Here is a 27,927-nt window from a genome sequence, read left to right as displayed (position 1 = left end):
TCTCTTTGCCCCTCCCCTGCTTCTGTTCTCTCTCTCTCTCTCTCCCTCTCCCTCTCTCAAATAAATAAATGTTTTTGCTGGATTCCCACCAAGTACAAGCTTGTGACATCAAAAAGAGGCCATGGTAAAAACCCCATGCAGCACAAAACCCATGCATGGGTGCAGGGATTTCAGTCACTGCAAAAGATAAGCTGTGACCTAATTATGTCACTCGGGAGCTGGAGGTGAAGAGGCGTGCGGTCCAGGCTGTGGAGGGCACTCCCTCGACAGATGGCAGGCACCCTGCACCCAGCCCCTCCACCCAACCAGGCTGTTGTGGACCGAAGAGAGTATGTTACAAAGGACACCCTGGGACCGGAGCGCCGGAATTTCTCCCATGACTTTGTTACACAAACATTTGCTAGACCTCAAAGACCGTCTACTTAATGACATCAGATAGACCTGAAACCACAGAGAAAGCCGTTTCACACATTGGTCAACATTTAATCGTTGTGTCTTAGAAAGCAATACAGGCGTCTTGGTCATGGGATGTTAACTCTTTTATTAACTTAGGGTTAACATTGTATTTGCTCTGTGGATTTCTGTTTTGAAGTTGTGGATTCAATAAACAACAGCTGGGTTTCCCCCAGCTCCCAGGGGACAAGGCAAATGCATTATAGTCAAAGAGGGGAGCAGGACAAAATGGAGAACAAGCTTGAAAAAATTTAAGGCAAATGTCGCTCCCATAGTAAAGGAAATTGATCAAGCATATCTGTGCATTTCAATGAAAATATATGAAATATTTGTCAAAATAATTAACATCGGTAAAAATTAGAACATGTAGCTTATAAAATGCCTACACAGGTTTGGCAGAAATAAACCCAACCGTGTTATCAGGCTCACAGGACACAGACACAGGAGCGTCTCCCTTAAGGACAAATCTCCCAAAGAGAAGGGGCCAAGTGTATTTCAAAAGCAATCCCACGAGATGGGCGGGGATAGGATTAATGTTCACAGGCTGGGTTTACATTTTGGCAAGAGGAATTGCTCCGTCACTGGGGCTCCTTTGGCTGGCCCCTGGGGTGCTTCCCGGGGACCCTCCTCAGGAGGCTCTGCGTCAGGTGGAGGTGATCCCTCGGACCAGGAGGCTCCCAGAGACACGACGACGGGGCGCTCAGCTCACCTACAGAACGGTGCGGCAGAGAAATGAAGGGTCTTCCCACCCGGATCTGGAATTGGACATTCGAAGCCACCGCTGCAGTTCCAGAAGCAGCTGACTGTGGAGGAATAGGTGCTCCATCCCCAGTGGTCATATATTTTATGCCCCCAAGTCTATTTTATGTACAGTCTGACCAAACCGGCCCCAGGCTGCTCTGTGGCAGGCGGGGGAGTAGGCGCGCTCGGCCGGGCAGCACGCGTGGGGACGGCCCAGGCCTGGGGGGTGCGATTCACTGTGAGGCTGCACAAAAGCGCGAGGAGAAGAGTGGTGTGTGAAGCCAAGCATCTTGCCTTTCTGCTTTGGTCTTGAAGATTCCATAAACTTAGGGTCCCAGAGGCTGCCCTGAAGCTGGAGCTGTGGATTCCCAGAATTCATTTTGTTCCCGTCTTAAGTTTGCCAGGAGAGGGTAGCCAGCAAGCAGAGTTTGAGAGCTGTCACTGTTTGCAGAGCACTCCTGACGGCCCGCCACGCATCCGGGCTGGGGCGCTCAGAGATGCTGCCGAAGGACCTTGCTCCTGGGCAGATAAAGCTGTCAGACGCAGGGCACCCCCCGGACAGGCTGTGGCTGACGATCTGGAGAAAGGCTGCTGAACGGACGGACAGACAGGAGGGGCCCTGCCCCCTGCAGTCAGCTGGGTGCCCCTACCCAGCCAGGAGGCACGTGCGGCAGCAGAACTGAATGAACAGCTTCCGTTCACAGAGCCGGTTGGACTTCACCATCTCGCAGAACATCTCGTCAGCTAGAGTCCCCCCACAAAAGAGAAAGCAGGGATGCGTCAGACTTCGGGGCCTGACACGTTAAGATGGTTCCAGCCATCCCATTTCACCAGGCCCCAGGATGGGCCGGGCGGGGGTCACGGAGGAAGCTGGGGGCGGCAGCTGTCCCTCACGGTCTTCCTGGGACAGGTGGCAAGGCTGGTGTGGCAGAGGTGGTGCCCATGGGGCACCTGGGTGGCTCAGTCGTTTGAGCATCTGACTTAAGCTCCAGTCATGATCTTGAGGTTTGTGAGTTCAAACCCTACATTGGGCTTGCTGCTGTCAGTGCAGAGCCCCCTTCGGATCCTGTCTCCCTCTCTCTGCCCCTCCTCCACTTGTGCTCTCTCAGAATTAAATAAACATTGAAAAAAAAAGAAGTGGCACCTAGCATGCAGGGGCTCACACTGGGTATAGGGAATGGGGGAAACTGAGGCAGGGTGGAGAATGGAGTGAGCTGCACCAGCCAGGCCTCAGTGCTCCTGTACCTCTATCTTTCCAGACAACTGTGGTGGTGGGGGGCTTAGTAGGAAGACTGGGGAGGGGGTAGGAGGCAGGCCTGGGACAGGCACGGAGGCTGCTCCTGTGTCCAAGGGTCACCCCAAACTGAACGGGATGGGAGGGACAGAGGTGTCAAGGCGAATGGAAAGGGAGAGGGGAAGAGGGAGGGAGATGGGCCCATCCCCACTGGCTGCTGGGCTTGTGAAGACGCCTCGTCATTGATGGGACCTGGGAGCCCCTCCTGTGACCACCCCACTTTCTTGGGCTGGATATATAACCTGAGTAGATGACATCCTAAAGAGGGAGCTTCCTACTCTTTGAAAGCACACAATTCTGCAAACCAAAAGAAAGAAAAAGAAAACAAAAGACCAAACACCAAGGCAAGGAGGCCATGTTCATGTGTGCAGACCTGCTAGGTTTGTGCCCTGCCAGGACTGGGCCAGTTACAGCTCCGTGCCCAGGGCCGCCGTGGGGCCGCCTGCTTTCTCTCCTGCACGCCAGGTCGTGGTGCCCAGAGCTGGCCTGCGCTGTTCCTCCTGCTGAGCATGGAGCCTTCCTTGCTCCCCACTCATGCACCAGGTCCCCAGGCCGAGTCCTCTGCCTGGAACCCCAAAACTGCCCTTTGATCTCCCTCAGAGTTTGTGTCTTCACAGCCCTTTCTGGTCTCCAGTGGGCCCAGGGAACCAAGGCTCTCCCACACAAGTGCGGGGCTGCCCTGGGGGGCGTGGGGGCCTGGACTTGGGGCTCTGAGGCTGACACCCTCCAGGCCTCCTGGCTTTGACCCCCAGGGTCAGGCCTCTCCTAACAGGACTCCCCAGACCCAGGCCACCGGGGATTATGGCGTAAGAGTGGGAAGGGTACACGAACAAAATCAGTTTTAAGAGTCACTTGGCAAATGGACCAGCAGTAGCTTGGTGGCCAGGATGTCTCCCTGGTCAATGTGAGAGGCCTAAAGGGACAGCAGGAGGCGAAGAGGTGTCCCCACACCCATTCAGAAGGGCTGCTGTTCCTTTCTTTTTTGACCAGAAGCCAGTGAGTGGAGCTCCTCCAAGAGCAGCCCTGAGGGTAATTCATGCCCCCCTCCCCGCCCCTGCGTGCTCACCATTGCTGCACGTGTGGTTGGTGATGCACGTGGTCCCCAGCAGCGTGAAGCCCGTCTTACACTTGCTGCAGTTCCTGCTGGAGCCTTCACAGCTCAGGCAGCTCTCGTCACACCTGTGGGAGGACACAGGTTCATGCTGCCGCTTGGGGAAGGGGCCCAACCACTCCAGGAGCCTCCTCCCGCAGCCCCCCTACCTCTTGCCCTGTCTCCGCCCTGCAGCTGTGGCCGCCATGATGGCCTGAAACCCCAGCCAAGCGCCTGCACGTCCTACGTCCTGTCTGCACTATGGCCCTGGGAGGGTGACGTTGGCAGGAGCATGCCTGGGGTGGCAGACAGGCCCGGGTCTCTGAGACTCTCCATGGCTCACCTGGACACCTTCTTGGACACTGTGCCCCCCCACCCCCAAATGGCTCCTTAAGCGGCATCAGCACATGAACCGCTGGGCAGCCGCCCAGCTCTGACGGCTACAGGGTTGGAACTCAGGGACAGGGATGTGGCAAAGCAATCCTGGACCTGGCCTGGGGGCTGCTGTTGCGTTTCAGGCTGAGCTTCCTTGGGGGTGATGCCTGCCCTAGGGCAGGCGGGGTGAGGATCTTCGGGTTCCTGCCCTGAGATGGGACCCAGGGCTCTTTCTGATGCAGAGTACCGTGACCTCAGGGGAAGGTAGGCACACTATGGCCCAAAAGCCACATCCAGCAGGTTTACTGGAATACAGTCAGTCGCTCATCCATGTACCACCTGTGGCTGCTTTCACCGTGGCAGGATTGAGGAGCGGCAAGAGAGACTGTGATGCCAAGCCCAAACTGCTTACCACGGGCCCTTTACAGAAAGAGCTCGTCATCGGTTCCTAGGGCTTGAATCCGCACCTCCCCTGCTTTGGGCCACGTGCGGACCTGGGCTGCACCTGCCGCCTTTTCTGGAGCCATTTCCTGGTGAGTGGGTCTCCCAGGCCCTATGGATGCCAGCTGCAGGTGGTTCAGGCCCCAGAGGTGGAGCTCAGGCTGGGTGGGCGGGTCTTCTGGGGCAGGAGCCTGAATCACAGGACTCCTGTGTCTGCCCTAAGTGGCCAGTTCTTTGCTTAGGACAGATGCCACCCTCCCAGTCAGGGACTAGAGGCCATCAACAAGGGCTCCTCTAGGCCTCTTTCCAAAGCAGCCTTCTGCTGGGGTCTGATTTCACCTTCCATTCTGCTTGCACGGAGCCCTGGTTGGTCAGGCCCTCAGCCTGGGTGACGGGTGGGTTTTGCTCCTCCGGTGCAGGATGCCCCCAGACTGCAGTTCAGGCTCGTAGCCTACATCTGTAAATGTGTAAATCCCACAACAAACCTGCTCTTCTGACTTCCTCATCCTGAAGCAGGTGCTTGCCCTCCCCCCCCCCCGACTTCCCGCCGCCCTGTCCTACCCCTGGAGGGGATGGCGGGGCCTGCCATGTGGGACCCTGTTTTCTGTGCACTCTGGGAAAGTCACTAGGGTCTGGACTCTGCCCTCGCTGCACCTTCTGGTGGCCTAGCCACAGACCCCTGATGCCACAGCACAAGGGATGACCTCCCCTGGGGAACCCTGGCTTCTTATACAGACCACCCCTGTGGGACCAGAATGAGGGCCTAGCCTAACTGGCTCATGGAAGATCAGCTGTCTCAGAGGCCCGGGGCCAGCTTTTCCAGGCCCTGGCCGAGAGCTGCTTCAGCGACATTGTGGGTGGACTGTGCTAAGATGGAGGGCCAGCTTCCCCAGGGACAAGCTCACCACGCTCGGGGGTCTCCCTGCCAGCCCCCAGAGGGAACGCGTGCAAGTCAGTTGTCTGCGTCTGCGTAACAAGCTACCGCAGCTCCAAACACCCTCCTTCACCATCTCCTGGGCCGCAGGTGGACTCCTGCAGGCTCCGACCTGCTCCCTGCTCAGGGTGTCTCGAGGCCCAGGTCAAGGAGTTAGCTGGGCCGGGGCTTTGATCTGGAGGCCCCACCGCAGGGAAAGAGTCCAGCATCACACTGTCCCCTCCAGGTAACACGCCCCCCCCCCCCTCCCATTGAGGTCCCTGCTTCACTGAAAGACCCTCTTGACTCCTCTCTGTCAGGATTACCTGCCATGCAGAGAGTCCTCTCAGGCAGGGGGCTTTCAAAACACCTCCGGTTCTGTCACTCTCTATGGTGCCTACTTCCCCACAAAATACCATGGCCACTTCGCCCTGCCAGGCTCTGGAAGGACAGACATGCGCACTACAGCCCCTTTCCCCTGCTCTACTGCGGGGGCCACGTCCTCTCCCTTCCTTTTGCCTTCAGACTGTTCCAGGTAAGAGTCAGACAGCAAGTCTTGTCATCCTTCAGTGTGGGCACGGAATACAGAAGACATGCCGGAAGTCTCTGCCCCACTGAGCACCTGGGAGAGGCCGAGGTTGCAGAGAGCAGTGGGGAAGACTGGGGGCCTGAGAGGCAAATTACCCCTCAGGCAAGTGCCCCCCCGAATTGCTCTCTGTGTTCAGTGAGGTCCTTGCTCGCTCTTCTGGGTCCTCTCACTAAGCCTTGGGGGTGTCCAGGGCCTGAGACCCTTACCATGGTCTGTTCTTCATTCTGGGCCTCATCTTTGCCAGTCTTCCTGGCATCCTGGTTGCCTACCCAGCAGGCCTGTGTCCTGGCCTGGTCTTTCACATAAGGCCCCGTGTGGCTGCGTGGTCCCCAGAGCTGCCCCTGGTCTGCCGGCGGGGGCCAGCCAGAGCACCCCTCGGTGTTCTGGAGCCTGGAGGAAGCCAAACCCTAAAAGTTGCTGAAGTTGCTGCTGCCTGAGTAGGAAGAGGGCCTGCACAACCAAGAAGAACAACACTATTCTTCCTTTAGGAAGGATCCACATCAAAGGGGTCTTCAGAGCCAGGGGCCTCTAAAGATGGAAGCTCCCAGAAGGGCTGGATCTCACCACTTCAACACCTTGTGCAGGGCTCCTCCTGGGGGTGTAAGTCTACAATCTGCCAGGCGAACCCTAGCACTGGACTGAAAGCTTCCCCTCCTGTGGAGGTGAGCGCCCAGGAAGGTGCTGTCCTCTGCTGTCAAGAAGGGGCTTAGGGGGCTGCCTACCTTCTGCCTCCTGGGCTGGGGACACCATAGTTTCTGGGAACCCCTAGTGGGACTGGTTACCACAATCATGGGGATGCCCAGCATCCTGTGGGAACCTGGGCATGTGATAAACAAAAGTGATAACCACAGGGGCGCCTGGGTGGCTCAGTCAGTTAAGCACCAGACTTTGGCTCAGGTCACGATCTCGTGGTCCATGAGTCCAAGCCCCATGTCGGACTCTGCACTGACAGCTCAAAGCCTGGAGCCTGCTTCAGATTTTGTGTCTCCCTCTCTCTCCCTCTGCTCCCACCCCCAATCACACACACACATACACACTCTCTCTCTCTCCAAAAAAAAAAAAAAAAAAACAATAAAAAATGTGATTATCACTGTTTAATTCCACATTCTCCCTGGGCTGCTGTACTTAGTGTAATCACCCTTGAACCGGCGGGCTGGTACAAATGAAACGCTTACTTCAGACACCCTTGCGAGGGCCCCACAAGACTTAACAAGGCTGGTAACAAGCTTCCTGTTTCAAATCAGCTCAAAAGAGGGGGCTGACCCCTGCACAGATACATAACCCCCCATGGGGACCTTCTTTTGTGAATCAAGAAAAGGGCAAGGATTTGGTGGTCTCTCATTGGCTGACTGTGGGGTTTTCTGGTTTTGCTTTCTGAGAATAGATTAGAACCCAGAGCAGTTCTCAAACTCAGCTCGGGGAGCGAACCCCACTGTGGGTCCCCAGCTGTGAGCTGGAAGACAAGGCTGCCCTGACCAGCGCTGCTCTAACAGGGGCCTCCAGGGCTCCCATGTTTTGAATCTGTTTCAGAAGGAAGGCCCCTCCCTCACCCCACCATCATCATCCTCAAGGCCACCTTCCAGCACCTCATTATCGCTCTCCCCTGCCTGTCCTGGGATCTGGGTTATGAAGTCCTGATGTAAGGCAGCAAGGCAAGAGGACGCCCAAGCAAACGGCTTGCTCTTTCACTGCCCATGTCCAACGACAAAGAGAAGGAACACGACTGGGTTGGAAGCCACCGGATAAGAATGGCACACGATGTGGATACACCAGGAGAATGAGAAGGGATACAGTGATATGTTCCCTGACTGCATGGGAAATGGTTTTAGAATAAGGACATTGTCTGGACCTAAATTTTCTCATTTATAATGAAAAATCCCCAACACATGGATTCCTTCGTTACCACCAGTGTGAGTGCATCCTGGGCTGCAGGGGGGTTCCCCCTTGGCGCCGCTATGGCGATGTGGGTACCACCAGGCAGACACCTTGTTATCCTGCTTCCTGCCCCCTCCCAGCTACACAGTGCCTGGCACTCAACAGGTACTTGCTAAATGAACCAAGGAATGAAAGCCGCCAACAAACTTGTGACCTTGGCAATCACCAACCGCAGGGGGCCCCACCTCTGTAAATGGGCTCCGGCACCCCCACCATGCCTCCCACACCCTCTGCAGTGGTGTGATGTGGCACCCTCCCCCAGTCCCAGGGAAGAGGCCACCGGACTTGGCCCTCCGGCTCCTCCCTTGCTGGTCCAGGCAACCCCCACCCCCAAGCGATCTTGGTCTGAGGCAGAAAGACTGATGGGATCGAGTACCTTCGGCACACTTTGTGGGGCAAGCCTGGCATCTCCTCTGGGTAGAAACCTTCGCCACAGGCTGGCACACATTTCCAGTCTTGGAAGTGGAAGTTTGCTGCACAGTGAATACATTCTTCTCTGCTGGGCCCTGAGGAGTGCAGTGACAGAAGCAGATGTCAGGGACCGCCTGCCTGTCCCCATGTCCCAGGCCTGCCGCGGTGTCCTGAGGATCTGCGATATTGCTCGGATGCCCCATGTCCACCACCACAGCCAGGTTTCCCAGGTGCCCACCCTGTGCCTGCACCAGGCCATCCCCGCCCGCGTCCCCATTTCATAGGGAGGGACACGGAGGCATGAGCCAGGCTCACCACACCTCCTCCTGCCCGAGCCTTCTTTGATGGCCCCGATTCCAAATGCTTCCTGGCCAACGGGCCTTGGTCCCACTCCTTTTTGCCAGAGGCAGCCACGTGTGGCTTGGAGTGCTTGAAATGTGGCTGGACCAAACTGAGGCATACTGCAAGTGCAAAATACTGGATTCCAAACACTTCGCATAAAAACAGAATAAGAAAGTGCTTGTTCATTTTTTTATGTTGATTATATGTTGAGATGAGAGTATTTTAGAAACAGTGGGTTAAATAAGATGTTATTATACCTATTTTTGCCTGTTTCTCTAGGAAATTTAAAATTGGTTCAGCGGCTCCCATTTGTGGTTTGCATATTTCTTTTGGACAGAAGGGCATGTAAGATGTGGGAAAAGTGAAGGGAGAGATTTTTAGGGGGATGGTGGCGACAGGTATTTGGTGTGGACAACCAGGACATTTTCAACCACAGAGAGCAAACACCTAAGGGCTTAGGGAGTGGGGAATGGAGACCCAAAGAGATAAAAGCTCGGAATGAAGGACCAAGAGGCAGAGGCAGGAGAGAGAAATTCAGTTCAGCCAGTGGACTCATAAGTCTGCAGCAGACTTCGGTCTAGAATGAAGAAACCATGCAGTCCGCCTCTCCACCTGTCCATGTGTCCGCCCTTCTGCCTGTCCATCTGTTCATTCATCCACTGAACCACAAGTAGGCTAGAGCCTACTCTGTGCCAAATGTCCCTGAGGAGCACCTGATGGGACATTGAGAGAGGCGGGGAGGTGGCCATTGGCTAGTAGTTTAGGGGGTCGGACATGGGGAAAAGTCATTCAGATGCTTCTGGTGATCACAGTCCCTTGTTACATGTCTTCCTTTAATTTCACTGTGGTCTTAGATGGAGGCCTGGCAGCTAAGGCAGTCATATCTGGCCCTCCTCCCAGGGTAGCGTCCGGACGAAGAGGGGGGCTCCTGGCCTTGTCAAGGGAAGCCCCTTGCAGACAGAGGTCTGCAGGGTGGTTCCACCAGCACCAAGGCTTGGTGCTCTGGCTCCATCTCTCAGAACCACAGCTTGCAGCCTGGATGGAAACTCTGAGCTCTTTCAGGACTGTGAGTGGGAGACAGAACCAGGAACCCTTTGGGGCCACCAGGCCTCCGTAATGAGGAAGTCCCACCCACTTGTAGTCGCCACATGGGGTGTCCGCCCTCCTTCGCTGCAAGGCCCCATGAACGTATAGGGTTTCTGTCCAACTTAGTTCATTCCAGACGGAAGACTGGTCTTGTGCTTTCGTCACCCCTCCATCATGTATCTCCAGGGAGCATCTGGCGTTGGCCACTTGGCCTCCTGAACTGTGTGGTCCCTGGGCCTCCAGAAGTGTGTGGTCTCTCTGGGTGTCCCCCCTCGGGCTTCCCCTGCTGAACCCTGTGACCCACATTGTCCTGCCTCAGCCATTAGGGTCCTTAATGCCTGAGGAGCTTCTGTGGTGTGAAAGAACACTCATTCCTGTTTGTACTCTTGACTCTTGACTGACATAGGGTTTGGGACGCCAATCTCCCACGAAGTCAAAAATCCACATTCTCCCAAATATGGATTTTGATTCTCTCAAAACTTAACTACTAGTAGCCTACTGCTGACCAGAAGTCTTTCTTTTTTTTTTCCTTTTTTCTTTCTTTCTTTTTTTTTTTGAGAGAGAGAGACAGCACATACACAAGTGGGGGAGGGGCAGAGAGGGAAAGGGAGAGAATCTTAAGCAGGCCCCACGTTCAGCACAGAGCGTGATGCGGGGCTGAATCATTCTCATGACCTGAGCTGAATTCAAGAGTTGGAGGCTTACCCACCTGAGTCACCCAGACATCCCCAGAAGCCTTTGTGAGAACACAGACACTCAGTTAACATGAATTTTGTACATTATATGTTTTATATACTGTATTCTTACCATAAAGTCAGCTAGAGAAAAGAAAATATTAAGAAAACCATAAGGAAGAAAAGGTCCACTTAGTATATCAAAAAACCTCAATGTACAAGGGGACCATGCAGTTCAAACCCATTTCATTCAAGGGTCAAGTGTACTTGGTTTAACGTCCACTTTGCTAAACTTCAAAGCCGATGAAGCACCCAGCTGGGTGAGATGGGAAAGCTCTGGAGATGGATGGTGGTGAGGTACAATGTGAACTGTACTTAATGATACTGAAGTGTTCACTTGAAAATGGTTAAGATAGTAAATTTTATGTTATGGATATTTTGCTGCAATCAAAGAAGCTGGTCAAACACATGTTTTTCAGGACAAACTATTTTCACAATTACCACAACGTATGAACTTTATAACCCGAAGTCTCTTAAGGATTCCGTTAAGTCACCAGTCTTTACAGGCTTCAGATGCCTGAAAAGCACCCACAGATCATAACAATAATAACAAAATGGGTTTACTTCCACGGGACCCAATCCGTCATGTGTGGGGCCCTGCCACAAAGTGAACATGTGGCGTCCTTGTTCAAAACTCAGGAGAAACGTGCCATTCAGGGGACTGAGCTATAAAATGCTTTCCTTGCTTCGGCAGTTTCTCTGTCCTGCTGTCATAGTACTTTTTATCTGCCATTTTGAGCCTCTCTGCATCAATTAGAGGCCTGAGGAAGGGCTACCCGTGGGTGCGGGCCGACCCCATGGGGACCTGGGGCACCACCCCTCACCGTGTCATGCATATGCTGTACCAGCTGCCTAGTGCTGACCAGTGTGTCATGTCCTAGCCGGGGACAAGTTAAGCCAGGCACCTCCCTGTCCCACGGGTCCCCTGCACCAACTCACAGCTGTCAGGCAACCCCAGCAGGTCACGTCCTCCGTGCCAAGTCTCTGGGTGTCTAGACCGGGAATGGGCAAGAGGCCTGTTCCCATCCAGTGGCCCATCAAATGCCCTGGGGCACTGCCAGCCCAGGGTGGGGACAGAGGCCACCATGCCTCACCCTGCACTTGTGCCTGACCACGACCCTGCCCATGACCATGCCTGGGCCCACCACTGAGTGGCAGCAGGGACGGGAAGGCGAGGTGGGCCTGGGCCTCAAGGGCGTGGGGAGCTGGCAGCTGAGAACAGCTATTTCTGACACAGACTCAATTTGACAGGGAACAAAAAAACCTCCAGGCAGCTCAGAGCAGAGAAACGGGGTCCGCTCCCCAGCAGCTGCCGGGCGGTGTGGGCCTGCGTCTCAGGAACTTAGAAAGAACAGGCAGGCAGGCACATGGAGGAAGGAAGTCACCCCCGCACCCCCGCCACGACGGCCTCAAACTCCGTTGAATGACATGCCCGAAGTGACAGAGAAGTCACTGGGATGAGAAGAGAAAAACCAGGGAGCAACTCCATAAAGCTGTTTGCCAACAGGCAGTTTGGGGACACGGAGGAAGAAAAGTAAATGGAATTACTGAAATCAAAAGTGTTGTAAAGGCACATTCCTGAATTTTATGGATTCAAGTAGCTATGAAATTTAAATAAGGAGCATCAATGACGTTCCTTAATCAACCTGGGCTAAACAAGGATCCAGAGAAACAAAGAATAAACATGACGGTGAAAAAATAACCTGGGAAGTGGCTAGAAAAAAGAGCTTAGCGGTCACTGGCAGAGAAGGCTTCCAAATGTGGAGCGCGCGCTCCTTTGGGGTCTGTCCCAGGAGGGACAGGTCCTGGGAAGGCACATCTCTTGCAGGATTCAGGGGCACCAGGCTTGGCCACAGCCCCGCTTTCTCCGGCACGTCCATTCCCAAAAAGCACGGCGGAGGCCCACATGGGGCTCACATGCCCGTATGGGGAGGGCTGCACTGTCCCTGTCAGGTGCTGGGCAGGGAAGATGAGTCAGGAGAAGACTGTCCTGAAATGTATCTGAGCCTGCAATCTCATAATGCACTTCAATGTCTAGGGCAGATAACTCTGTCAGCAGAAACCCAATAAAATGAACGCATAATCTGCTATTCTGCGTAAAAACTGTGCCTGGAAGACATCTGTGCTATCATCTTTGTGGGAAATTATAATACACATAAAATTGTTTATAGAAGTCTTTTCCTCTTTGAATAAAATGTTCGAAGTAAGTGAAGATGGGTGCAAGGAAAAGAAGGCTATGTTTTAAAACGCCTTCTTCCCTTCACCACAACCAGCCCCCAGCTCTCTGCACCTTTACAGTGTCGTGTCTCAGGCAGTGCCTTTTCCGCGGGAGGGGTTCGCTTTCCTACGCAGCCCGACGGCATCCGCTGCCTGGCTGCGCTTCTAATCCCGGAAAGCCCAGCTGCTCTTTCAAAGAGAAGTCTTAACAGTATTTTGTTATTTTGAATTTTTAAAACTGTGATGAAAGGAACATCACATAAAAATGACTGCATTAACCATTTTTAAGTCTCCGGTTCAGTGGCATTAAATACAGGGGGTGGCTGGGTGGCTTGGTTGGTTAAGCATCTGACTTCAGCTCAGGTCATGATCCCATAGCTCAGCTCATGAGTTGGAGCCCCACATCAGGCTCTGTGCTGACAGCTCAGAGCCTGGTGCCTGCTTCAGATTCTGTGTCTCCCTCTCTCTCTGTCCCGCCCCTGCTCATGCTCTGTGTGTCTCTTTCAAAAATAAATAAATATTAGGGGCACCTGGGTGGTTTAGTCAGTTAAGCATCTGACTTCAGCTCAGGTCATGATCTCAAGGTTCGTGGGTTCAAGCCCCACGTCTGGCTCTGTGATGACAACTCAGAGCCTGGAGTCTGCCTCAGATTCTGTGTCTCCCTCTCTCTCTCTGTCCTTCCCCCATTTGCACTCTGTCTCTGTCTCTCTCAAAAATAAACATTAAAAATTTTTTAAAAATTAAAAATAAACATTAAAAAAGTTAAAAACAAATACATTCACAGTCATGCAACCATCTCTACCATCCACCTCCAAAACATTTTCATCTTCCCGAACTGAAAGTCTGTTCGCCACTAAACACGAATCCTGCACCTCCTTCCCCTGGTTGCGCCCCCTCCCTCTCCAAGAGCCTCTGTGATTTAAAGCTGCAACACCCAGGGAAGTTCTGGAAGTCCTACAGACTTTCTGAGCTTCAAGACTGTTAGCCTACAGTCAGTGACCCAGGTTCCAAGCGTCAGGCGTCACGAAGCCAATGCCTCTGCTGCCTGTGAACTCACCCACGCAGGTCTGGCAGCTGTGATGGCACTCCCCACATTTGATCAGCTCGGAATCAAAGTAGGTGCCCGGTTCACAGTCTGGAATGCAGCTGCCCCGTGCAAAGCTGTTGAAAAAAAAAAAAGCCATGTTTTGATATTCTTTCCAAAATCCTATTTAAATTACGATTTGCCCTTGGGGCGCCTGGGTGGCTCAGTCCGTTGAGTGTCCGACTTTGGTTCAGGTCATGATCTCATGGTTCATGGGTTCAAGCCATGTGTCAGGCTCTGTGCTGACAGCTCAGGGCCTGGAATTTGCTTCTGATTCTGTGTCTCCTTCTCTCTCTGCCCCTCCCCTGCTTCTGCTCTGTCTCTCAAAAATAAATAAATGTAAAAAAATTTTTTTAATTTACGATTTGCCCTCAGTCACCTTTCATGAAAGGCAAAGGAAGTCGCTCTTTGTGTCACTTGAGGTTCCAAGCTAATGAATGCAGGAAAAGGGATCCTGAAGCCAGCTGGAGGGCCAGCAGGAAGGGGTGCAGTGGCCGTGGAAGCAGAGCCTCTGGGCGGAGTGACCAGCAGCCCCAGGCTCTGTCCTCAGGTCTCCATGGCCTTGGTCCTGGTGCGGGAGGCCAAGTCCTCAGGCTCTCTCTTGGGCTGTGATGGCTTCTCTTTATTGACATTGAACAAACTCGAAGCCAAACCTCAAGAGGAGAAATGGAGCATGTGTGGATTACCTCTGGTGGCAGGCTGGCCGGCGCAAGCCCTTGGCAAAGTGGTAGCATTTATGATGTGTGACCTGGGGTGGCAGGCGCAGGACACATCTTCAAAGCTGGACCCACTGCTGCCTGTGCCTTGCTTGAAACCTTCAGTGCTTCACAATGACCTTGAAATGCCCTGCCTCACGTGGTTCCTGCCTTCCTGTCTCACCTGGTTGGCCCCTGCCTTCACCTCACTCACCAAAGGCAGCCTAGTGGTGGATTCTAGTCTGTGGAGCTGGACTACCCACTCCAGGATCCTGCCTGTGGCACTTCCTGACTGTGCGTCGTTGACCCTAGGCCAGCTAACCTCTCTACACCTGTCTCCTCCCTGTCTGCTGGGACAAGCAGGGCTCCCGCACTTTAAGGTGGTTTTGAGGACTCAGTGAGCAAGTACTGGTGGATCACTGCAATGCTATCGCCACACAAGGGTGTGTCTGCTTCTAGGATTTCTTCAGTTTGCAAGATTATGGTGTTTGATGCACATGTTGTAAGCTGTCTGCCACTAGACACACGGAGCAAGTGCACTGAGGTGTCTGCAAGATGCAGAGAATCGTGCGTTTGGTGGGGAGAGGTCAGTGGGTCGGAAAGCCTGTCCCCATCAATGGTGATGCCCACCCAAGGTTCCTCCGCATCATGGCTCCAGGGCCACCGAGACCGGCAGTTAAATCAAGTCTTCAGTAACTGATGTTCCCCCTCGAACCCTTCCTGCGTTTATCCCCCTAAAGAGATGGATGCCTGCGAGTCAGCGGCTCGGCTGTTCTCACTGCTTTAACGTGACAGCGATGATTTGAAGCCACAGCTTAAAAGGATATTGGGCAATAAAAGGAAGCTTTTTGTGGATTATGGCTGATGATGTTTTTGGAGCTTGTGTGTCTCTCTGAATGCTTGTTGTGGCTGGAAACACTGCGTCCAGCTGTGTGGCTTCTGTCTGATAGGCATTTTCTGCCTGGGACACTATTCCTTTTTTTTTAACTTTTAAAAAAATTTTTTATGTTTTTATTTATTATTGAGACAGAGAGAAACAGCATGAGTGGGGGAAGGGCAGAGAGAGAGGGAGACACAGAATCTGAAGCAGGCTCCAGGCTCTGAGCTGTCAGCACAGAGCCTGATGAGGGGCTTGAACCCACGAACGTGAGATGATGACCTGAGCCGCAGTCGGCTGCTCAACCAACTGAGCCACCCAGGCGCCCCACTGGGACACTATTCCTGACCTGAGCAGCTGACCTCTTCTCTCCCACTGGACCCGCATGACACAGAAACCAGCTCCCTGGGACTCACCAGTGTAGACTCACAGGCTACAGTGAGTTGGAACCACAGAGCCTCCACACCGCTCCTGACACCTGCAGTTACCAGCCTAGGGTTTGGGATCCCAGGCCTGTCTCAGGCCACCAGGTGTGACCATCAGCTCAAGGCCTTCTTTCCCTTTGGGGACCTCCTTCCTTGACCACTTCATCCTGTAACGGGTGATCCTGACTTGTCCACCTAACCATAAGCATGATGTGTGACTTTGGCGGGTCTTCCTTCCCTTTCCTTCCCCCAGACTCCTGGCTGCTTGGGCCGTGGACTCTCTCCTCTCCTGATCGTCTTCTCCCTCCTCTGGCAGAGAAGGGCAGGCTCAGGACAGCTCATGAAAACAGAGACATCGTGTTCCTGGGGACAGCCTTTCTCTCCCCAGTGAGTAAATGGGACAATAATATCAATGTCACAGGTCACTGTGAGGATTTAAATGAGGCAATATTGGTGAGAGCACTGGGAACAGGCGTTTGTTAAATGTTTTCATCACAACTTACTACTGGGGACTTCCAGACCTGGCTGGAACTGGGTGGAGGGGAGGCTGGGATGGGGGGGGACCGCAGACCCCCTGGCACCTCACCATGCAAAGACTGCTCTCACCTGGACCAGCAGCCTCCTTGTCATTTGGGAGCCTGCTAGAAATGCAGAGTCGCAGGCTCCGCCCAGAGCTGCTGGACCAGGATCTGCGTTTTGTAAAAAAATGCTTTTATTTATTTTTGAGAGAGAGGGTGAGGAGGAGGGGCAGAGAGGGAGACACAGAATCCCAAGCAGGCTCTGAGATGTCAGCACAGAGCCTAATATGGGGCGCGATCTCATGAACTGTGAGATCACAACCTGAGCCGAAATCAAGGATTGGAAGCGTAACTGGCTGAGCCACCCAGGCGCCTCCAGGATCTTCGTTTGAACAAGAACCCCGGCGATTTCCTTGTTCACACTGTGGGGGGTGGTGGGGAGTGCTGCTTTCACTGACCCTTCTGTTACTTCCTTAACTCCTTAACGTGTAGACCCTGGTTCTAGTCCCTGGACTATTGAAAGTTCAAAAGAAGGTAGTTTCGAATAGAACGTTTCCTAAGCTCTAGACAGTAACTTAGAGGAACGGCTAATGTGTATTTTCTTGCATTAAATGCAAGCTGGTTGCATTAAGTGGGGTAAACAAACATTTCAAAATATTCCAATAAAAATCCTTAACCCAGTAAAAGGGTTGTGAACTGAGCTTGGTGGGACAGGGGGACATCAGGAACCCCCAGGGAGCAAGCTCCCAGAGCTGGAAGGAAATACCTGAGCTGGGAAACAAGAGAGAAAAGGCAGAAGGTGGAGTGGAGGGAGGCTGAGCTTCCCAATGCCCCTCCCCCACCCTTACCTGGACTGGGAGGGACACTGAGGAGGAGGTGGCATTATTGGCGCCTGGAAACGGGAGCTCCGTTAGAACCCTCACCTTTCCAGCAGTCAGCCCTGCTTTATATGGTAGGATCGATTCTTGTTTTTAATCAGTTCCCCAAGTGCTGCATAAAAGGTAGAGACCTTGCCTGTCTTCTAACTTTCTATTTTAAACATCAGTCTCCAAGTGGGATTCTGATTTCTACAGACTCAGAATCTTTACCCTGAAAGGCTCTGGGCCTCTGCTTTTAGGAAAGAGTTGCCCAAACTTGGTAAGCCAAGAAACCGAGAGCCTGCACGAACCCTTTGCCATTCTTTAGGTCTGAAGGGAGGGTTTTACCTGAATCCTTCTTTACAGACAATACATTTCTCTGGTTCATCAACACATTTCCTGCAGCTTGGGTGGCATTTAAGGCAATTTTTCTGACCTGGAGAAAAACGAGATGAGGAGAAGAGAAGGAGAAAACTAGAGGTGAATCGGATCCGGGCAAAGACGACTCAAAGCAGGGTTGTTGGCACAGCTCGTCACCAGTGTCAGCTTTCAGGAGGGATGACCGAGTGATAAAACAGCCAGAGCAGGCCCAGGTATGGGAGCAGAGGTCTCTCACCTCTCCTTTCTGGACTCAAAGTCCTTACACCATCCAAGGCTTTGGAGGGGGCCCTCGGCAGAGGAGACTCTGTCTGCTTCTGTTTATTTCAACAAGGACTAGAGCCAGTTCCTGGCTGACCAAGCTTTAGATTAATCAGTCACTTTATATATGTTTCATATGCGCGTGCGTGCACACACATACATACAGTATGGATCTGCAGAGGCCTGGGAGCCCCACTAAGGGCTTCGCAAGGGACTTATTGAAACTTGGCAGTTACATACCCCGAGAAATCAATCCACGACACCCATCACACCTCCTGGGAAAAGGCTGGATCACCAGGACTCCCCAGTGCTTTCCCTAAGTTACTGTCTGGTCCTTCCTCTGGCCCCTCATCAGCGCCACCTTGCTTTGGGCCTGGAAGCTAAGGGCTGCTTGCTACCTTCTGTGCATTGTCCTCAGGGCCCTATGCGTAGCATCACACACACACACACACGCGCGTGCACTCGTGCGTGCGCACTCGTGGGTGCACACAGGTGTTCAGGGAAGACGCTGGGTTGGTGAGGGTGGCTGACTCTTGCCTTGGGAGAGTAGGAGTGAAGGAACCTCCACCCTGAAAGCAGGTCTGGCTGGCAGCCCAGGGCAGTGGTTTGTGAAGGCTGTGAAATGCCTCTTACAAGACGATTTGTTTTTCCTCTGAAGAGATTCTGGTTATTCGATGGCTTTATTTGTCTTTAAAGATTTTCTGGCTTCTTCCCCACAGGAGGAACAGTAATGCCGTAACAGGCTGAATCAATGATCCCCCCTGCATAGAAGGGCCTCTGTGGGAAGGCTTCGACCTGCACAAATCGCCAACTGCAGAACAGTAGCTTCTTTGAACTCAAGGACTATTCTCCATCAATTTAACCCAGACCCTACCTTTTGTCTCTTCTGGGCAAGGTGAGTTGGTGACACGCTGGCATGGGTTGTGGGCCCCAGAGACCCCCTACCCATCTGCCCACCTTCCACAACTGGTTAAATGGCAGGACACCTGGTTTTGCTGCTCTGAGTTCAAGTTCTCTGGTGCCATCCCCGGTTGTGAACTTTTGCCACCTCACAGTTTTGTTTCCTCATCTGCAAGACCAGGAGAGCATCCTCTGCCTCTTAGGGGTGTGGTCACTACTTGTAAAATGTGCCACCAAGACTAGCCTGTCTCTTCCGAGCCCAGTTAATGTTGGCCAATAGACTCCTGTTGGATTTTGGAGGACTGAAAACCTTCTGCCCAAACTTGAATCCTGATTTCAGCTCAGCAGCTCTTCCCAGGATGGGCTTTCCCCAATTTTGACTACTCAGCTCATAGCTGGTGCTGGATTCCCTGGGAAAATTCTCCCAGGAGAGGGGGCCCCAGACCAGAGCAAGGGGCTGGAGGGCTGACTCATCCCTTCTACGCACACAGACATGCACTTACTTTCATCGGCATAAAATCCAGCAGGACAGAATGTCACACAGGTGTTCATCTCCTGGTGGTGATAGAACCCGCGTCGGCAGGAGAGGCACTGGGTTGGGCTCCTGCCCGAGCAGGTCTCACACCCCTTGTAGCATCGGCGACAGCGTCTCGCTGCTGTGTCCCCAAAGTAGCCCAGCGGGCACGTGTTCACGCACTTCCTGTGGGAGCAGGAGCCACAGAGGGCTCAGAAACTCAGCCCTGCATGGCCCTCGGAGCCTGCAGAACTGCTGGGTCCTGCTGAGGCAGGACAGCTAGCTGGGGAGCAAATCCCAGCTGCCCCTCTGCACCCCTAGATCAGCAAAACCCTCAGGGAATCAAAGGCCCCATGGTGAAGGTAAACCATGAACGCCCATGGCCTCGGTGAACACAGCTGAGAGATCCTAAGTACCCAGGAGAGGACCCAGGACTCAGAGAAGAACCCAGGAATACTTTCCTTTCCAAGTCTCAGCAGCCCCTGGATGATGGTATTTGACTTTTGGAATTTTGAGCTCTGGCAGAACGTCACCGCTGATGCCCTTCGGGAGCTAGACTTCCTGGACAGTGCCTAAAGGCAGGAGGCTGGCTGCCCATGGCCTTTCCGGGAGCTCTAGCACACCGTGACAGACATGCCCACAGCCCTGCATAGCCGCACCACTGCCAGGGCCCCCGACAGCCACCTGTTCCTCCACATGTGGCTGTACCGCTGACTGGACACCCAGGGCTGGGTGCTCTCCAGGCACGGCCACAGGGCTGACTTTCAGAACAGTCCTGGCCTCTAACACGGCATTTGTCTGTGGTTCCCAAGTGGTCAGCCTTGGGATGCTCAGTGTGACCCATTTTTGTTTACCAAAATGGGGAGAAAATGGTTTAGAAGCACAGATACCACAATGCCACTGCTTCTGATTTCATGAATTACTTTGTGATGAGGACCAGAAGTTACTAAAATGTGTGAAATTCCGAAGCAGTAAACCTCAATGTCATTTCCCTTTTTGGGGGATTGCACGGATTCATAAGCAGGGCACCAGGCTGTGGGGGGGCGGGGTGGCTGAGAACAGCTTGAATCGGGTCACCTTAGCACAAAAGGGCTCCAGGATAGGCCCATTACCTGCTGGTCTTGGTGCTCCCCAGGCTGAAGTGGACACAGTTCAAGCACTGGTCTGCGTTGGGGCCATCACAGCCCTTGTCACCACACTCCGGATGGCACAGACCTTAAAGACACAAGCATTTCCTTTCACCCAGAGAGAGGCTTTGTCAATGGAATGCAGTCCCCTAAGACTGAGTCAGGGTTGTCACAGCCTAGGTGGGTCAGGATTAGCTTCCCTCGAGAGCGGTGGGTCTGCTGGGGCCGGACGCAGGACCTCAGCTGGGCAGAGTGCCCACCCCCAAGGCAATCTGGCTATGGCTGAGAGCTGAGCCTCGCTCTCAGATGGCACAGCCTGAGAAGGAAAACAGCCAGTGGTGGCTGGGGACCCAGATCCATGGAGACGAGCGCTGTAAGATACCAGGAGAGAGGCTGGCGGTGCCTTCTTCGGGGTATCCCTCTGCATCAGGGTCATGAGGCTGGCACCAGCCATCTCTCTTGATTTCCGACATGAAGGACAAAGCAAGGCAATATCAGGCATCAAAGGCATCAAGGAAACTGCTGCCAAGCAGTGAGGATCCAACAGGAATTAAGCAGGAAAGGTGGCAGGGGGAGGGGGGGTGACCATTCCCTACATGCACTGGTGGGAACTGGATGGATCTGCAAGTCCAGGACCGCTGTGAGGGGCTGTCCCTGGGCGGGGCTGGATGGGGCTGTCCCTGAGCGGGACTGGGCTTGGCTGGGCTGGCCTCTTGGGTGGGCTGGGCCCTTCTCTTTTTGGCTTCCCTCCCTCTCAGCCTCACCAGTGGGCTACCCATCCTCCCTCAAGTCCCCTGCCATCCCCAAATTCTGACTCTGGGGGCCTGTGTGTTGTTGGAAAAGTGTTGGAGAGAAATGTAGGGAGCTCAGTGGACTCCGGCAAGCCTCACTTTTGCAGACCTGCAAGCAGACCACACAGATGAGCCCAGTGAGAAATGTCTAGCCCACAGGTATCCCCTTCACCTGGCCTAAAGGACGTGACCACAGCATGCTGAAGACCAGCACCGCAGTGGGACCTTCTGTCCACCTTGCCCCTCACCCTCCTACTCTGGGCAATGGTTCCAGAAAACCTCCCCATGTGGAGTGGTGCCCAGTGGGGTATTAGAAGTTTTTCGAGTCTTTAGAAGAAAAAAGCCTTCTGTAAGCTTTAAGTTGTTGGAAGGAGTGGGGGGGGGGTGGAGTTCAGAAGCAAAGAAGAGGTGATTTGCTGGCCACTAGCATTTCATGGGGATGCAGGCAAAGACAAAAGTCCTCATTCTCTGTTGCCCACAATGGGTCTTTGCTGAGGTGCACAAAAGCCCTCTTCATTCGTCCTTAAAGGGCCTGTGGACCTTCCTAGTGTCAGACCCAGTTTATTTTGCTTCCCTCCCCGAAGGTTTACTGTTGTTGATATTTCCAAAGTTTTCATTGTGGGTCCCACTGCAAACCCCTTTCAAAGCTACGTTCATCCCTGGGAATGCACTGGTCTGGGCTGGGAAGGGCTCTGCCGCAGGTCGAGTTCTAGGGCACGGACTGACAAGCTCAAAGCTTCTCACTGAGTCTACCCTCACCACCGCCGCCTTCCCTGGCTCCAGACCATTGGGCTATTTTGCAGTCAGTTCTCATTTGATTTGATTCCTGTCCACCCCATATGGGCCATTTATGGAGGAGAGCCTCAGAAATCCTTGCTTCCTGGCACACTGGTTTTCAATTACCCACCGCACTGAAGATGCCTATGAGTTTGACCACTGGGCTCTGACCTTCCACCAAGCCCGTCACACAGTGGCCTCACACCATCGTGAGGACCAACTGCCTTCTGTGGTGGATTCTCCCCAAGGCCAAAGGAGGCAGCAGGTCTGTCTTGCTGGATAAAGTAAACAGTTTCTTCAACCTTAAGGAGGTTTGAGGGGGACAGGGAGGAGACAGACCAATTTGCCCACTCTCTCCTGGCACGGGAGACAGGAGCTGGACTAGGGTGTTTATTGCTATATTCCCAGCACCTAGAAAGGTGTTTGCCATAGGGCAGGTGCCCACTAGATATTTGCTGAGAGGCTGAAGGGTAAGAAAATGGGTGAAAGAAGAATGGTGGAAATTGGGAAAGTGCTGGTAACCTCAACATCCATAAACGGAATGGTCTAGGTGTCCTAAGAAAGGAATAGCCTTGGGGGAAGGCCTGGTTCATGGCGTGTGGGCTTCATCTTCCTTGTCCCTCCTGGGGTCTCTCTGTGGTGGAGAGGTTAGTTAATAACCCCAGGGGAGCCCCATGCCAGGCTGGGGTCCACCCAACAGTAACAGCACAACCCCATCAGGGCATCTGGCTAACCAGCCACGTCCAGCCCCCAGTGAAGAGTGCGGTAAGGTATTTCCCAAGGCAGGAGGCTTACTTAGATGAGCGTCTGTAAGTGCCCTCTAGTATGGCTGTCTACCTGAGTTGTCTCCAAAAGCCCAGTGTCAAGATTCACCTCTCGGTGAATTGGTCTTTGATTAAATCTACCTGGTTGGCTGTCTTATCCCGCTTACTCCATCACTACTAAGATTGTGTGTGTGCTGTTGTTGTTGTCTGTTTCAGATACAGCCATAACGTAAGCATGTGTTATTTGTGTTACCGTTTGTATTTCTGTTTTTCCTCTTTCCTCAATTAGCATGAAAATTCTTCAAAGACCCACTGCCTTCCTGTGTCACTTCCCAAGGCTCCGAATTCAAGGAGAGTGTGATTCATGCACCGACAAGCCACCAACTCCCACCTACTGCGTGTTAGAATGACACAGGCTTGTTTGAAATCTCTACCTTAAGTCTTTTGTGAAGAAAAGCCAGGATTAAGAAAAAAAAGCCCCCACAAACAGGGGCACCTGGGTGGCTCAGTGGTTAAACATCTGCAGAACCTGCTTGGAATTCTCTCTCTCCCCCTCTCTCTCCTCCCCTCCCCCGCTCTAGTGCTCTCGTGTGCTCTAAGGTGCTCTCTCTCTCAAAATAAGTAAATTAACTTAAAAAAAAAACCCCACAAACAAATGTTAGAAAGCAGCTTGGGAGTTCTCCGTGGCCTTTATCATTAGACACTTAGACCAGTTTCTGAAGGAACAGGAAGGCCTCCCCTGCCATTCGTGGTGTCCAGGAAGACGGTGCTGGCAGGTCACCGGCACGCCCGTCGACATGAAGCCAAGTTCAGGGACAGCAGTGGCTGACTGCACGTGACCGGCGCGGAGGAGAGTAACAGACCCCTTTCCCCACAGGTCCGGTCTCTTCCCTGACAACTTATGACCCAGTCTCTGTCCTGCTGGGTGAGTGCTGATGTGTCCAAACTCTGTGACCCCACACATCCTGCACTGGCCAGGCCATGTGTCCTGCGAATTGTCCCCCATGCCACTGAGCTGTCTTGGAACGCATCCAGACAAAGGCTGCCTGGGGTCTCCTCAGTCCCGTGTGGCTGACCACACTGTCCTGCGCTGACCTCAGTTTCCCTTCACCCTCATGACGTTCTCTCCTTCCCTGGAGGCCACTCTCTAGGAGCCTGAGTGCCACGCTGGGTCCTGCCATCATCATCACACTACCTGGAATCACCCAGAACAGCCTCGGAGCACTGCCCCCCACCGCACACCTGCTGACTCTGCCTCTGAGTTGGGGTCCAGCCCTGCCCGTGCTTTTTGACCAAGCATCCTCGGTGGATCACTGGGGAGGCCTCACTCTCTGCGCCTGGTGCTTGCTCCCCAGGGGCCTCCCACTGCTCCTCAGCCACCAGGCAGCTCTGTCCCGGCGGGTAGGCCGTCATCCGCCTGCTTTCCCTGGCACCTCACCCAGCCCGTGTGCCCAAGGCCCCCCCACCCCATGCAGGACCGTCCAGGCCCTGATTTCCCAGCCTGCCTCTCTACATTGGGTTTCCACACCCTCAGTGACTCTGGGAATCCCAGACTCCACCACTATCTTGGATGCAGTGCTGTCCTGTGCCCCTGGCTGCTGGCCCCTGTGACCACCGTGCCACCAGACTCTTCCTCACCCCCTCCTGACTCAGTAACGGCTCCTTGGAGCACAGGGCCTGGGGGGAGCACCTCCAGGCTCTGCTCATTACCCTCATGTACCTCTGCCCTTGGCCAGCTCTCCAATTCTTGAGAATCTTCTCCCCAGTTTAACCACCTCTGAAAACCCCGGCTTTAACCCGCCACACCTCTGTGCTGGCACTGCAGAAAGCTGAGAACAATCACGGGCCTACCTCAAATCACCCTTCCCTCCACCCTCTCTCTTTCCCTGAGTTTCTGCCCCCCGGCTTATCTGTGACTGAGCTTCCAAAGGAGGTATGGACCAGCGGCCCCACCCCCAAGCCCTTGAGAGTGGAATCTTTTACATTTTTTATATATTAAAAAAATCTTTTTTAAGTTTTTAATTTATTTTGAGAGAGGTAGAGTCAGCATGAGTCGGGGAGGGGTAGCAAAAGAAGGAGAGAGAGCGGGAATCCCAAGGAGACTCTGCACTGTGAGCACAGAGCCTGAAGGGGGGCTCGAACTCACGAAATTGTGAGATCATGACTGACCGGAAACCGAGAGTCAGACACTTAGCCGACTGAGCCACCCACGTGCCCGTTGGCAGTGGAATCTAACATGGCTGCTTCCCCCTTCTCCTCCTCCCTTCCTTCTTCTCTCCTCTCCCATTGCCCTCCACATCACCCCTTTCTTGCTCTTTGCCCATCTCTGGCTCTACCTGCTGTTACTGGCCTGCCTGTCCCCCGTGCTCCAAGACTGTAGGGACCTTCCCTGAGAGAGAAACACGTTCCATTCCCACAGAGACATCCTCTGTCCATCTAGGCCACGCTTGGGAAAGACTAAGGGACTTGGGCTACAGGGGAGTCTAGCAGTGAGATTCGAGGACAGTGTAAGGTTAGAGTCAGTAGCAGATTTTAAGAAAAAAAAATCGTTCCTTTATTAATAATTACTGAATCTTGCCACCATTTATAAATCACAGGGGGAAACAGAGCAGATTAATCCATACATAATTCAATGCTCCATTTTAAAGGAATAGGAGAAGAAATTTAAAGTGGAATCAACCATAATTTATGCTCGATATGTATCAGTGGAATTCTCCGTTTTGTTACTTTTCTTTTTTCAGAAGCTATTAGATAACTCAGAACATCAATATCCTTAGATATCACCCATCATTTATCAAGCAGCTGTAATATTTAGCTAAGGAAAATATGCCCAACCAGAAACACTCAGTTTCTCACAAATCACTATGGGATGGTTCAGAGGGGAAGGTACAGCTTTCTACCAAACATGCTAATCATGACTGTGCCAGGCCCAGTGGCCGGAAATGCCTGCAGCCCTCTCCAGGGGGCTGCCTCCATGCAGGGGTCTGGAGGTCCAGAGCCAGGGGTACTGCCCACCCCCCGGAAATGGTGTGGCTGGAGAAGAAGGATTTGCATGAAGCATTTTTACTTTCTGTGAGATTTTTTTTTTTTTAAGTAGGTTCCACACCTAGTATGAAGCTCAGTGTAGGGCTTGATCTCATAACCCTGAGATCAAGACCTGAGCTAAGATCAAGAGTCAGCTGCTTAACCGACTGAGCCACCCTCCTACGAGATTTTAAGTCCTTTCCAGTGGCATCAGTCATCTCCCGACATAAGGAGCTGAGACCCTCTCCTAGGTCTTCACTCCAGCCCTGAAGGCCAGTCAAGACCTGCACTGTGGGTTCCTTTCCTGGTATCTGGCTATGCTCATTCAATCCAACATTCCTGGGTCCACTATGACCCTCATCCTCTCCACATTCTATAGAAAGTGCATGGATTAGAGAGGGTCAGAAGGCGGAGGCATGAGACGGGGGACTCTGAGCATAAGGGGGTGCCCCAGGAGGGTGCTCATTAATCAGGAGGTAAGTCCCAGTTCTGGTTGGGCATATAGAACCTTCTGTTTCCCAGCCTTGTAAGGTTGGAGAATACTTACTGGTTTGAAGCATACTTACTGGTCTGTAAGATATTAGGAGAGCCGTGGGTGGAAGGAGCTGTGTGGGTGTAAATTGCCATCATTATTACGACTTCCAGAAAGGGAGGAACACCTACCATCACAATCCCCACCTTTTGCCAGGAACAGCCCCAATGTTTTAAGAGCCAACAGTAGAAGACCAAAACTCACGGAGGTTGGCCATCTCCCCTGGCTTCAGGATCATTACCTGTGTAGTCTTCTTCATCCTCGGGAAGCTCAGCCTGGGGCGGTGACAGGGCGGCCTTGGGTGGCTCCAGCTCCGGGGTGGAGAGCTCCAGCATCCGAGAGCGAGACTGATGGGAAATGAAAGTGTTGTATGGGTGCTCCGCTGTGCCGTACAACACGAGGCTCCACTCTCTCAATTTCCCTGGAAGACACCAAGCCCAGAGTCACTGGACAGCCATGACGCCTCCCTCAGAAAGCCCTTGAGGTGCCTGGCCCAAGGCCACCACCACTCAGAAAAGCCACATGCAGGGCTCCCCCTGGGGGGCTCTGCACCCACCACCTTGTCACCCAAGGACCAATGATGCACCGACTGCCCAGGTCATGCTCTGTCCCCCGGTCTCACCATGGCTCTGTCGATTGGCTTCCTTGCCCTCTTGGACTGTCCAGGGGGTGGGCCTCGGGCCTGGCCCTAAGCCTCGTCCCATTTGCTTCCAAACATGAAAGCTGGACTCCATACACTGAGGAGTCCTGCTACTTGGATCCTTGACCCTGGGTCATGGGAAGATTGGTCTTGGGCTCCTTCCTATGTAGCCCATCAAGGTGGGTGGGAAAGGGTGGCAGGGTGGTAATAGTGCAAACCCAAATGTCCCCAGAGGCTGGATGTGGGGAAAACATCCTCAAAAACGGCAGGATGGAGGCACCTCGGTGGCTCAGTCAGCTGGGCTTCTCACTCTTGATGTCAGCTGGGGTCTCTCGGTTGGTAAATTCAAGCCCCACTTCAGGTTCTGTGCTGGCTGTGCAGAGCCTGCTTGGGATTCTCTCTCTATGCTCTTCCCCTACTCATGCGTGTGCTCACTCTCTCTCTCTCAAAATAAATAAATAAACTTAAGACAAGAAAGCAGGATGAATGGCACGGGGCCGGATTACACACGGGGAAGGGAGAAGCATGGGGAGGACGGGCTCAGGGCAGTGTGCCCAGCCTCAAGCGAAGAGGGTGGGGACCCCACCATCTATGTCCACATGGGAATGATGGCCCGTGCTGCTAGGTTTTCCCAGGGGTACAGAAAAGTGGAAACCTGGCCTGAAATTTGTAGGTGAAATCCCTGACGTTATAAAACATGTTAGAGGCCAAGTTAGATAGGCCTGGGCTGGCCAGGTGCACACACCACTGGTCTGAGCTTCCCCTCCCAACTCGGTGTGGCCAGCAGGGGACACACTGCTCATGCTAATGGACTCACTGCTGTCCACTCCAGCAGCCGTGAGCTACCTCAATGAACCCGCATGACTGGCCACGGTGACTTGAGCTGGGGACAGGGTCTTGGCAGCTTTGTGCTCTGTGTCCGCCAGGAAAAATCTCTGGCTTCCTCTTCATTTTCTATCGTTGCATTTCCCGGGGATCAGAATGCTTGAGGGGAGGGAAATTATTGCTCTGATTCTTCCCTGGTGATTTGTGTTCATATTGTCACTTCTGCGCACACTACTCCATTTCTTTGCCCTGAGTGGCAGCCGTCTGTCTTCAGATATCTGTCTGTACACTATTTTTGCCACACGGTCAGCTCTGCT

General features: G+C 53.3%; 1 protein-coding gene across 1 annotated transcript in view; it reads right to left on the bottom strand.

Moving 5' to 3' along the window:
* Window positions 1-462: 462 nt before the first annotated feature.
* Window positions 463-27,927, bottom strand: part of PCSK6 (proprotein convertase subtilisin/kexin type 6) — a 174,531-nt gene continuing 147,066 nt past the window's right edge. Inside the window, exons 16-24 of the mRNA XM_029952282.1 lie at window positions 26,387-26,566; window positions 26,180-26,218; window positions 20,243-20,345; window positions 19,120-19,316; window positions 17,426-17,513; window positions 13,679-13,782; window positions 8,208-8,337; window positions 3,555-3,667; window positions 463-1,938 (exon numbers count right to left, since the gene is read on the bottom strand). Coding sequence (XP_029808142.1) covers window positions 1,841-1,938; window positions 3,555-3,667; window positions 8,208-8,337; window positions 13,679-13,782; window positions 17,426-17,513; window positions 19,120-19,316; window positions 20,243-20,345; window positions 26,180-26,218; window positions 26,387-26,566 — 1,052 coding nt within the window. The 3' untranslated portion in view covers window positions 463-1,840. The remainder of the gene's footprint in view (window positions 1,939-3,554; window positions 3,668-8,207; window positions 8,338-13,678; window positions 13,783-17,425; window positions 17,514-19,119; window positions 19,317-20,242; window positions 20,346-26,179; window positions 26,219-26,386; window positions 26,567-27,927) is intronic.

This window comes from Suricata suricatta, chromosome 9 (genome assembly GCF_006229205.1).
Source record: "Suricata suricatta isolate VVHF042 chromosome 9, meerkat_22Aug2017_6uvM2_HiC, whole genome shotgun sequence".
In the NCBI taxonomy this organism is placed as follows: Eukaryota; Metazoa; Chordata; class Mammalia; order Carnivora; family Herpestidae; genus Suricata; species Suricata suricatta.
The sequence above is the reverse complement of the archived record's forward strand: the minus strand, read 5'-3'. Positions and strand labels throughout refer to the sequence as shown.